Raw genomic sequence first — 13,065 nt, 5'->3', positions numbered from 1 at the left:
CCCATGGGGAAAGCCAACTGTTATTGTTGGAACCAGTGCCTGGCATTAAAGCCAAGTCAGTGAGAGCAGCACCCTTATTTTCATGCTGTCGTTGTCAGTCCCCAGAAGTCCCTCTTGGGGCAGGGACTTTTAAAGTTGAGCTCCGCCTTCCAGAGTGTCCAGTGGAGGCACCTGAAAGACATTCTGTGACCACAATTAGCATAATAGTTTATTTAAGTTGGAAAGAATGTCTTTAGAGGTTTTGGAAGACAAGTGATCCCCAACCCTAAAATCTACACAGAATCTGCTATTGATCCCTTTGTAAAGTGCTCCTAATCCAGATGACTAATCAGCAGCTCTGCAGAAGACCAATGACGCCCCAACAGGAGAAAAAGGAGCATGGACCAGGCTCCACACCACGAGTAATACACAAGTCAGTCCAACCAAGTGTTCTGCCAAGACTGCCTTTTTTTTTTCATGTAATAACTACTGCCTTAGAAACAGTTCAAAATAAAAGACCAGGCATCTTCAGTGCTTTGGCGATGAAATGCACATTAGCAAATCTGTCTTGTTCTGATTTGCTGCTATAAAGCATGAGCAAAGGCTAGCCCACTGTTTGGATTGCTGTGAGATGTTTAAAAGCATGCCTTTAGTCCCAGCACTCGGGACGCAGAGGCAGGCGGATCTCTGAGTTCGAGGTCAGCCTGGTCTACAGAGGTAGGAGAAAGTATGGGATCCTCTTTTTCTTCCTTTTGAATAACAAATATTTTACTAAGACACAAGATCTGATGGCAGTGTTAAGAGTACAGCTGTAGGCCATGCAGTGGTGGTGCACACCTTTAATCCCAGAGGAAGGCGGATCTCTGCGGGTTCAAGGCCAGCCTGGCCTACAGCCAGGGTTATACAGAGAAACCATAAGAATATGACTGCACTGACTGCTCCTGCAGAGGGCTTGGGGTTCTGTTCCCAGCTCCCACATAGTGGGCAAGCATATGGTGAATAGACAAACAAATAAAACACTCATACATTAAAAATTAAATTAATATAAAGATATACTTTTTTTGTTTGGTTGGTTTTGGTTTTTTGAGATGGGACTTCTCTGTGTAGCCTTGGCTGTCTTGGACTCACTTTGTAGACCAGGCCGGCCTCGAACTCACAGTGATCTGCCTGCCTCTGTCTCCTGAGTGCTGGGATTAAAGGCGTGTGCCACCAAGCCTAGCCGAGTTTTATTTTGTTTTATTTTATTTATTTGGCTTTATTTTTTCTGAGACAAAGTCTCATTATGTAGCCCTGGCTGGCCTGGAACTTGCTACATAGGCTAGCATGGCCTTGAACTCACAGCCTGCCTCTACCTCCCAGGTGTTGGGATTGAGGAATGGGACACCATGCCCAAGAAAAATTTGCAAGTGAAACACCTTGCTTCCTTCTTAGCCACATGTCCCCGCAGGGAACCTTGGCCTTCGCAACCCCTGACAGAAAGAGGCGGTGGGTAAGAAGGGCTCTGCATTTCTCACTGTTTTGGCTCATAATCACTAGGATCTTGCCCTATGGAGACATACTAAGACAGGGGCTATTGAATGCAAGCAGGAAGAAGCAGTGAGAGGCAGCTAAGGATGCACACACACTCAGCATTGGCTACAGAGGGAGCGCTCAGGAAGGTGCCCTACGGTCATCAGGACCTGGAGCTGCAGGCCAGGAAGGGGCTTGGGCACTGGGCCCAGGTGGTGGTAGGTGGCTATGCTTGGACTAGACATGGGATTCACATCAGAAGTGGGGACAGGAAGCCAGGGAGAGCGGCACAGACTTGTAATCCCAGCACTGCAGAGCCTGCCACACAAAGGCCATTAGTTTAAGGTAAGCCAGGGCTACACAGGGAGGGGGTGGGGTGGGGAGCCAGAAACAGACATTGGTGTCACACACTAGAAATGCCAGGAGGATACGGAGGAAGCTGAGAGCTCCAGACAGCAGAGCAGAGGGCAGGCTGTCCTGGCTCCTCCAAGAGGCCATTTGCTCCATCTGGTCACACACTGTGAGCAGGACGCCACCACGTAAGCTACTAAAGGTCATTCCTCCAGCCTCAGTTTCCCCTTCCAAGCAGACTTTATATCAAAGACATTGAGAACACAGGATGGATAAATGTCAGGACCATTCATTCCACCTAGCTAAGCCAAGCAACCACTGTGCCCACCTGGCCTCTAGAAACATCCCAGTGAAATGGCAGAAGTGGGTCTTACACACACACACACACACACACACACACACACACACACACACACACGGGCGAGAAGCTTTTTTCCCCTCTTCCTTCAAACCAGAGTTTATCTCTACAATCCTGTCAGCAAGCAGCAAGAAATTTTTTTCTTAGTGGCCCAGAGAATCTGTACCCTAAGATTACCTGCAAAGGCCCATGCTTCACACAGTTGTCGGAAGAAACAAGAAAGGGAAAACTTTGCTCTTCTAATTACGAACAGAACAAACTAGCGCCAGGGGAGGTCCTACGTCCCACCCTGACCTCCACAGGTTAGCACACCAGCTGAACTAGAAGCTGGAATCCAGAGTGCTTCGGTACGGACATGGAGCAGGCACTTCAGTCTCATGCCTCCAACATCACAGTTCAGGGCGCTTTTCTCAACACTGACATTTCTCAGTGTGCGAGTTTCCAGAAGAGTGAGCTTCAGTGAGGCTGCTTAAGAACTGCAAGGCCGGAGCAAGAATCCCTGGGCAGGTGACCAGAGGGCAAAGCTCAGACCTCCTCTCAAGCCTCAGAATACCCCGTTGTGTGAGGAGATTAGAATCTACCCCACACCACAGCTGGAGAGGGACGAAATGAGTGGACATAACACAAAATGGAGTGCGTGACTGCAGCTGGCATTATGGGCCCTTGCCCCCAAACAAAAAGCAATTTGACAATTCACTGAGGTCCTTGTGTTGTGTTTCTGGGTAAAACCGTTGCACAGTTGAAGTGTATGTTAAAAGTGGATTCAAAATACCATCTGGAAGCCCCATGGTGGCACACACCTTTAATCCCAGCACTCGGGAGGCAGAGGCAGGTGGATCGCTGTGAGTTCGAGGCCAGCCTGGTCTGCAAAGCTAATTCAGGGGAGTCAAGGCTACACAGAGAGACCCTATCTTGAAAAAAACAGAAAAAAAACTGGGTGTGGTGGCACACGCCTTTAATCCCAGTACTTGGGAGGCAGAGGCAGGTGGATCTCTGTGAGTTCGAGGCCAGCCTGGTCTACAAAGTTAGTCCAAGACAGCCAAGGCTACACAGAGAAACCCTGTCTTGAAAGCCTCCCCCCCCCAAAAAAAAAAAAAGAAAAGAAAAAAGAAGAGAGAGAGAGAGAGAGAGAGAGAGAGAGAGAACCATCTAGAAAGAATGCCCTATTGCTTGGTATGCTAACAGTAAGGACAGTGTGTCCTAGGTCACAGCCAAGTGGGTCAAAGGACACCAAGACACTACATGACCAGGGCACATGCAGACTCAGCTTGGCTTTCTCCTCCACTAGAAAGTAAACATAGCCAGTAACCGCCCCACCACCACCACCACCACCACACACACACACACACACACACACATACACACGTTAATGCAAGGCCCACATTTAACCAGTGGAGCACAAAAACCTTCAGCCACAGCACACTTAACTAGGCACCTTATCTCCAAAGGGCCACAAAGGACAGTCTAAATCCTTGTGTCAGAGCAAAGTGACTGGGGGGACGGGGACACAAGCTCTGACAAACAGCATGGCAGGATCGCTGTCTAACAGTGAAGAGCATCCTGCTGTGTGACCCTGGACCAGCATCGTATTCTCACACAGGAACTTTTAGAAAAAAGCCATCCTGCGGCCCTTTCCTCAGGCCTAACGGCAGGAGGGCTCCAGTGGCAAGCCTAGACACTGTTGCAGCAACCCCACTAAGTTTGAGAACCACCGGGCTCAAGTAAACACTGAGATCTCAAAGCTCAAAACTCCCAGGAAACAGCTAGTGTTGAAAGGGAAGGAAACCTCAGGGAAGTTCCCCCTTCCGGCCAGCGTTGGTAGAGGTAGTGTTAGCTATGTCTCTGCTGAACTGCAACTCTGAAACCCAGGCTTCTTCTAGACTGAGAAAGGTAATAGGAAAACACTGTCTGCTCTACACACACACACACACACACACACACACACACACACACACACAAACCACATTGTCACCTTGGGCTCCCCAAAGGGTACACACTGTGCCTGATACATCTGTGGGTTGCCTAGTCCCCAGCCTAAGGCCTGTCAACCAGCAGGTAGGAAACACACTGAGTAAACTGCCTGAGGAGGGAACGGCAGCCCTTCCCGAGAGTAAATCCTATGTACGGGTTCAGTAACCGGCTCCCTCCACACACGCAATGAGCCAGAAGCAGCAAGGGCTTTGTGGGGCTGGCTTTGGCCATCCTCCCAGGCTCCACAACTACCAAAACAGGAGGGGAACGAAGAACCTAGTCCGCTCCATCTCCCCACTCACCCTTTAAAGTCAAGCTTGCAGAAGGCCATGTCCACGGGCCACATCCACCCTTGGCAGCTGCCAGGCATTCCTACTCAGGGAGCTCATGCTTCCCAACATCTCAGAAGGGTTGCAGTGACACCCCCACAGTCGAGGCCCCGCCATCACCACCTTCCAACCTCAGATGTCCCACCTCGGCACCTCCTTACCTGTAGTAGGACAGCAGGCCATTGCCCAGCACGAACCAGCGGCGCTGGTAGCCCTTGAGATAGTTCGTCCACTTGAGGAGCCAGCCCTTGTAGCTGTCCAGAGGTGGTGAGACCATTGGGGCACCAGTCCCTGACACTGGACTCCCGACAGAAGTCTTCGGCTGTCCTGATCGCAGAAAAGGCTGGGGCTTTGGCACCGACCTGAACTCGGTTTTAGCGAGGGGCACGCTTCCCACTGTTGACCCCAGCTGGGACGGCTGCTCTGGTGTGGTTTTGGTGAAGGGCCCAGCCCCTACTCTTAGGCCCACCTCTGACCCCTGCCACAAGCCCTGTAGTTCCGATTCCTGGCCAAACCATGAGGGCCCTGGCATAGACGTCGCCTGGGACCCAGGTTCAGATCTTGGCGCCGGCTCAAAAACTGGCTGGCACACCTGTTCCGACAGCAACTCCCGCTCTGGTGCCTGCACAGGCTGTAGCTGAGGCTTTGGCTCCGGCCCTGAACCGGACATGGACGAGTTCATGCCCGGCGCCGCCGTGTGGCAGGACAGGCAGGGCACAACCGTGAAGAGCGATGAGAGCCCTCGGGAGCGGCCAGTGCAGCCGCCGCCTCGGCTCAGAGCGGCCGCTTTCCCCATAGAGCTGTGGACCCGAGCTCGGCAGAGCACGGACTGGGGGCGGGGCTGGGGGAGTGGGCGGGGCCTGTTGGGAGGGAGGGGCGGGGCGGGGCAGTGGAGGAGTGGGCGGGACGGGTGGGGCCCTCACGTGAGCCGCAGGGATCCAGGGTGCGCGTGGGTCCTTCCACGGCTCAGGCAGCACACCGTGGACCAAAAGCTGGGCAGGTGACGTGAAAGGCACTTCACGTCTCAGTCTCCCACCCGGGGCTGTTGTCCTGCCAGTGCCAGGCTCTGGGGGAACAATGATTGAATGAAAACCACGCGGTGTGCTCGCTGAGCAGAGCTGCACAGGCGGATGGGTCGTGGAGAGCAAAGTTCAAGCTTTGGAAGACCGAGGAAATCTAGACAGGGCCCAATCCCTATCTGTGGACACTGTAGCCACTCCATGAGTTTCCTTTTGCTCATCTGTATAATGAAGGTAATGTCTCCTTCAGAGGCTTGTAATAAGCTGGTGCATATTGAGGCACGTTGGCATAGTAGATGGTCTGTGAGTATTGGGAGTTATTAACTAGAGAGCTCTGTGGTCTATTGTGTCGGGGACCAGAGCAGGAGCTGAGAGCAAGGTTGACAAGCTTGGGAAGCAGCCACTATGCATGTATGTGTCAGATGTTTATGCAGCCCTCGGGGAGAGAAGCTAAGTAATAAATTCTTAACAACACGTTTCAACTCCTAAAACAAATTGCCAAGCTCCCTAAGCTGACAGGCCTGTCATTAGTTCTCCCAAAATGGCGGAAGAGTCACAGAAGAGACAAGAAAGACATTCGAGGAGAAACCCGTGCACACAGAGCCCCAAATCAGGGAGAATAGCTTGTCCACAAATGACAAACAGTTCAGCGTATTGACAAGAGAAAAGAAGGACACAGAACAGCTGGCCCACACCCCACTACAAGGAATGCCCTTTATACCAAAGACACTGGGGCTTCTGGGGACAAGGGAGATTTTTTTTCCACTGTGTGTGTGTGTGTGTGTGTGTGTGTGTGTGTGTACACATGGTTTTTATATGTTCCTGAATGTCATACCAGAAAGCAAAGAGCCATTCAGGACTGCTGCATTTGACATGTTTTATTCAAAGAACAGTCCAAACGAAACAGTTTGAGCATCAGTAAGGATAATGATTATCGTAATGGGTTGTAAAGCCATATATTAAAGCCACAAGTCCCTAAAGTTATTTAAAAAAAAAAAAAACACTTTACAGGTCGCCTTGGAGTCACTGCATCATTATGCTGAAAATTGATAAATTAACTTTATTGTAAGACTGTATGTCTTTTTGGAGGGGGTTGGTTTTTTGTTTTTGTTTTTTTGAGACAGGGTTTCTCTGTGTAGCCTTGGCTGTCCTGGACTCGCTTTGTAGATCAGGCTGGTTTTGAACTCACATCAATCCGCCTGCCTCTGCCTCCCGAGTGCTGGGATTAAAAGGCATGGGCCACCACACCCAGCTACACAAGACATTCTTTTTTGTTTGTTTGTTTGTTTGTTTTTCGAGACAGGGTTTCTCTGTGTAGTCTTGGCTGTCCTAGACTCGCTTTGTAGTCCAGGCTGGCCTCGAACTCACAGCGATCTGCCTGCCTCTGCCTCCCGAGTGCTGGGATTAAAGGCGTGTGCCACCACGCCCGGCTCACAAGACATTCTTAAAGCTGAAAAAAGAACATTTTTATTGCCAGCCATTGGCTGCATGGAATATTTGCCCCCAAAATACTAGAAAATCTTCATCCAAGTAACCAGTTTGTTCAATATATTCACAGTTTGAACAGTGGCAGAAATAAGCTGTTATATTTTTTGTTGCTGTTGTTTTCATTGTTGTTCTGTCTTGAGACAGAACCTCACTGTAGAGCCCAGACTTCCTTGGGACTTGTCCCAATCTGATTTTCAAATCATGATCCTCCTGCCTCAGCTTCTGGGATTATAAGAATGTGCTATCGAGCTGGAGAGATGGCTCAGAGGTTAAGAGCACTGTCTGCTCTTCCAGAGGACATGAGTTCAATTCCCAGCTACCACATGGTGGCTCACAACCATCTATAATGAAATCTGGTGCCCTCCTCTGGCCTGCAGGTGTACACTATATGCATAATAAATAAATAAATCTTATTTGCCGGGCGTGGTGGCGCACGCCTTTAATCCCAGCACTCAGGAGGCAGAGGCAGGTGGATCAATGTGAGTTCAAGGCCAGCCTGGTCTACAAAGTGAGTCCAGGACAGCCAAGGCTACACAGAGAAACCCTGTCTGGAAAATCCAAAATAATAATAATAATAATAATAATAATAATAATAATAATAATAATAATAATAACGTGCTATCATAGCTGGCAAACTATTACCAATTTATAAAAGACACTTCAACCAGATGCAGTGTGTGAATTTTGTTCAGCTCTTGACTCAAATAACACAAGCATAAAAGTATATTTTGGGAACAATTGGACAATATTCAATACAGGTTAGAGTTTAGGGCATGCTGACTTGCGCACCCGCACCCCAAATCTGTTTCTTACCTTCAGTATAACTGTATTTGAAGTAAGCAAGTAATTGAGGTTAAATGGGATATATGATGGGACCCTAATCCAGTAGACTTGGTGTTTTTATAAGAGGAGACACTAGAAGGCCAGGCATGGTGGCATACGCCATTAATCCTAGTATCTGAAGGCAGAGGCAGGAAGATCTCTGTGTGTTCCAGGACAGTCAGGGCAACATAGTGAGACCCTGTTTAAGAAAAAAAATTACTCAGCACTTGGGAGGCAGAGGCAGACGGATCTCTGTGACTTTGACGCCAGCCTGGTCTACAAATCAAGTCCAGAACAACCAGGACTAAAAGGGAAACCGTGTCTTGAAAAGCCAAAATAAAATTAGAGACACCAAAGAGCCTGCTTTGTCTTCACAATGTAAGGACTGAGAGAAAGCAGCCCCTGTAGGTGCTCACTAGAAACCCCATAGGTCAGCCTTGATCATGGACTTCCTACCTTCCAAAACTATAAATAAAATAATAATAATAAGGATGATGATGATGATGTCTGAGTAGTTTTGTTTTTGTTTTTGTTTGTTTGTTTTTTGTTTTTAGTTTTGGTTTTTGGGTTTTTTTTTTTTTTTTTTTTTTTTTTTTTTGGTTTTTCGAGACAGGGTCTCTCTGTGTAGCTTTGGCTGTCTTGGACTCGCTTTGTAGTCCAGGCTGGCCTAGAACTCACAGTGATCGGCCTGCCTCTGCCTCCCAAGTGCTGGGATTAAAGGCATGCGCCACCACGCCCAGCTTTGTCTGAGTAGTTTTGTGCTTACTTTTTATTGGTTCTCTGTGAATTTTACATCACTCACCTCAATTCCACTTATTTCCCCATCTCCTCATACCTGCCCTCTACCCTTGCAACCTCCCCTGGCCAACAGAGAGAAAAAAAAATCTTATTGTGGAAGTTGCAGTGTTACAGTGCGCCCCGCAGTATACTCTTTTGTCCACGTTTCTTTGCTTGCAGTGTTCATTGCAATGAGTCACTGCCCTGGCTCGAGGCCCCTGGCTTCTGCTACACCATCAATACTGAATCGTCACTGGGACTCCTCTCGGATGTCCTGTTGCTGCCCCTGTGGCACGGAGATTCTGTAGTGTTGGATCTGTAGGACTGGCCCCTTCATGCACTCCAGCAGTTCATCAATAGGGGTAGATGTTGGGGTGGGCTAATTCAAAGCCTTGGATCTGGGCCTGAGAGGTGTCTGAGCTGGTCAGCCCACTGGCTCTCTCTCTTTCACGCCGTCAAGGCTAGCACATGGGCAACCCCTGCAACCAAGGCCAGCTCTACCCTGCTGCCCAGGTGAGGTGCAGGGCCCACTCACCCGGGGGCTGCAGCTAGTGAGAGACACGGATAGCACAGGGCCAGCTCTGCTGCCTGCCATCTGAGGTGAGGGCTAAGGGAGGGGAGGAGGGCATCTCTCCTTCATCCACACCACCACACAGCAGATTAGAAAGAGGCGGGGCTGGCTCTCATGCACTCACACTCTCTGGGCTGACTCACCTGCAACCCCCATGCCCAGAGCCCGTTCTACTGTGTTGCCCAGGAAATGTGCAGAACCCACTCTCCCAAATGCTGCAGCAGGTGAGGACAGGGACAGCTGTCCTGCCTTCAAAACCCCAGGGCCAGCTCTCTTGGATTTTTGTTTTTTTAAGTCACTAGTCTGTAATATTTTGTTATGGAGGACTAATCAGACTAATGTAAAATGTTTTTTATTTTATTATTAGCTTTACTATATCTATTGTATAAATAGTGTCAGAATCAAAATGTAACTATATGTGCCAAATCCAAAACAAAGTAGAAGTAGAAAGCCAAACAGGAAGGACTATGATGTTCACGAGTCTGACAATGTGGTGCATCTAAAAACTGCAACCTTGCACAAAAGCCACTACAACTTTACGTCTTCAATGCCCTATTCAACCTTGCATTGGCACCATCCTTACTGACTATTCTATCCAAGGATAACTGCTGTTTATTTTTCAAAATTTATGTATCCTTTGCCGGGCGTAGTGGTACACGCTTTTAATCCCAGTACTTGGGAGGCAGAGGCAGGTGGATAGCTGTGAGTCTGAGGCCAGCCTGGTCTACAAAGTAAGTCTAGGACAGCCAAGGCTACACAGAGAGACCCCGTCTTGGAAAAACAAACAAACAAAAAAAGAAACAAAAAACAAAAAAAAACACCCTGTTTCTTGGTTGAGCCCTAGCACACACCTTTAATCCAAGAGCTTTCTGAACACAAGATTTAATAAAGTTCACCCTAGGCCAAGAGGTGGAGCAATAAACCAGCTGACAGGGATTAAAGAGCAGGAAGGACTTTGAGCTGAGGGGTATTTCAGACAGATGTAGCAATAGTAGGGGCTCTTGAGCTCTTGAGCATCTCGGCCTTTGGCTTTGGGGGTTTTTGAGCTTTGAGCTAGCAAGCCTTTGGCCTTGGGTTTGTTTTGTTTTGTTGTTTTTTGCTTTTTCCTCCTGGGTTGTCAGTTGAGCTAGTGAGCCTCTGGGCCTTTTCCATTAGGATGTGAGCTGAGTAGGAAGGTCAGCTGGGTGTTTCTCTGCCTCTCTGAGCTAGCAAGGTTTCACTCCAGCATCTGGCTCCTGAGTCTTTACTGGTATAATAGAATGATTGGCATTTTCTCTCAAAACAATACTGGAGAGATGGCTTAGTGGTTCAGAGTACAGACTGTGCTTCCAAATGACCCAAGTTTCCATTCCCAGCACCCACACAGCAGCTCACAACCTTCTATAACTCCAGTACAAGGGATCTGATGCTTTCTTACAGCCTCCACAGGCACCAAGCACTCATGAGTGCAGAGACATAGATGTAGGCAAGACTTTATATATATATATATATATATATATATATATATATATATATATATATATATAATAAAAATAGGGTCAGGGATGGTGGCGCACACCTTTAATCCCAGCACTAGGGGAGGCAGAGGTAGGTGGATCTCTGTGAGTTCAAGGCCGGCCTGTTCTACAGAGTCCAGACCAACCAAGGCTACACAGAGAAACCCTGTCTCAAAAAGCCAAAAAATAAAAAATACAAATAAATAAAATTTAGATTTTTGTTGTTGTTGTTGTTGTTTTGAGGCAAGCCTTCTCTGTGTTGCCCTGGCTGTCCTGGAACTCACTCTGAAGACCAGGCTGGCCTCAAACTGAGAGATCTGCCTGACTCTGCCTCTCAAATGCTAAGATTAAAGGCACAGACCCCCCCCCACCCGCCAAAAAATTGTTTTTGTTTTATTTTCAGAGACAGGGTTTCTTTGTGTAACCTTGGCTGTTCTGGACTCACTTTGTAGACCAGGCTGGCCTCGGACTCACAGTGATCCTTCCTGGCAAAAAAAAAAAAAAAAAAAAAAAAAAGACATATATATATATATATATTGGCCTGAGGAGGAGAAATATCACCTGCATTTTACATTTTTTATAGAAAAAGGTAGACAATAGTCTGGAGGAGATATTCCCACTCTAGGTGGCATGTAGGCTTCGACCTTTTCCAAACCTTACCTGAGGCTCTTTAATGCTTAAACCTCCCTTCCAACCCACCCACCCTAGATAGGAGAGAAAAGAGGTTCATGGGAACAGGAGAAGTAGACCTTTCTGGACTCAGTTCCTGGGAGCGATTCCCCTGGTGTAGTCAGCAGGATTTCAGCAGACCAGCAATTCCACCAAAGTTGGGCTGGAACCTGGAACAGCAGCCGGAACCTGAAGCCCCAAAGCATTCTCTCTAGGAGCGTCTCAAAGTGCAGAGATGAACAGCCAAACAATACCAAGACCCAAAAAGCCCCAGCCTCCTGTTTTGAGCGTATGTGTGTGTGTATGTGTACACATATCCTCTCAGAGTCTGTACTAAGATGTGTTTCAGCTGGCAAAAACCAAGCCCCTGCACAAGGTGGTTGGTCTTCTTTTTTTGTTTGTTTGTTTTTCGAGACAGAGTTTCTCTGTGTAGCCTTGGCTGTCCTGGACTTGCTTTGTAGACCAGGCTGGCCTCGAACTCACAGCGATCCGCCTGCCTCTGCCTCCCCGAGTGCTGGGATTAAAGGCGTGTGCCACCACACCTGGCCAGGTTTATCTTCTAGTGGATAAACATCACCTGATCTCTCACAAGTCTGTTCCCCATCCCACATGTTTATATTCACCACAGTTGTATGTGATAATATCGCAGGCAGGAAAAATGTGAGTATCATACACAAACACACATATGTATGTACATGTATATGTGTGTGACAAAAGAGTAAGTCTATAACTTGTCTATGAAGCTACAGCAACAGCCTGGGTGCTTTAGGCTGTTTCCTTAGCTTGGTGTTAATAGGAGGTAGATGAATCTGGAGAAATTCCCTTGAGTGTGTAGGGGAAATCCAGCCCCGTCTACTCTCTTCCCAGCCACCATGAGGTGAGTGACTGGTCCACCATGCTATTCCTCCCATGGTATGTTGCCTGGATACAGGCCCCAGGCACGGTTCTGCCTGATGATAGCTGAGCCAAACAGAACTTCTCTCTCCATAAATAGAACGTCTCTGGCATTTTATTACAGTGATGGAACACAAATAAGGAAGCAACACACATGTGGGATCACAGGCCAGTTTAAGTAATACAACCTGTTGGGTGTGGTAGCCTGTGCCTGAACTCCTAACACTTCGGAGGCTGAGGCAGGAGGATCGTTGTAAAATTTTGGCTAGCCTGGGCTACACAGTACCAGGCCAACCAGAGCTACATAGCAAAATCCAACTTAAAACATAAAAAATGAGCAGTAACAAAAAGGTGCCGAAACCCCCTCCTATATTTTTCCTCTTCTCACGGCCACTTAGCCTCTGTATTTTTACTTCGGTAGGGATCTCAGGGAAGATGGGAGACACACAGAGAAACCCTGTCTTGGGCGGGGGAAAAACCAATGCCCCCCCTCAAAAACACAACTCCTTCACCTGAGAATTTGAGGAATTCAACTTGCAGGGGGAGGGACTAAGGCTAGTTCACGCCCCACCCCCAGGGGGAGGGACTAAGGCTAGTTCACACCCCACCCCCAGGCGGAGGAACTAAGGCTAGTTCACGCCCCACCCCCCAGGGGGAGGAACTAAGGCCAGCTCACACCCTACCTTCTCATTTGAACAGAACTGAGGCGCGAGTCCTCCTTGTGCCTGTAGAGCCAACGCTCTTTGCCACTAGTATGTCCTGAGAAAAGTTTGGTTAGGCTTTCCAGGAACCCATCACAGTCATTACTGACTTAGAGGATCCCAAGGCCTTG

General features: G+C 48.4%; 1 protein-coding gene across 2 annotated transcripts in view; it reads right to left on the bottom strand.

The window, feature by feature from the left end:
* OSBP2 (oxysterol binding protein 2) overlaps positions 1–5,330 on the bottom strand; it is a 148,566-nt gene extending 143,236 nt beyond the window's left edge. For both annotated transcript variants that reach the window (XM_084799738.1, XM_084799739.1), the window contains exon 1: positions 4,659–5,330. In XM_084799738.1, coding sequence (XP_084655864.1) covers positions 4,659–5,293 — 635 coding nt within the window. In that variant the 5' untranslated portion in view covers positions 5,294–5,330. The remainder of the gene's footprint in view (positions 1–4,658) is intronic.
* Positions 5,331–13,065: the final 7,735 nt, after the last annotated feature.

The sequence above is a fragment of the Acomys minous genome (genome assembly GCF_964271855.1).
Source record: "Acomys minous genome assembly, chromosome: 10".
Lineage (NCBI taxonomy): Eukaryota > Metazoa > Chordata > Mammalia > Rodentia > Muridae > Acomys > Acomys minous.
The sequence above is the reverse complement of the archived record's forward strand: the minus strand, read 5'-3'. Positions and strand labels throughout refer to the sequence as shown.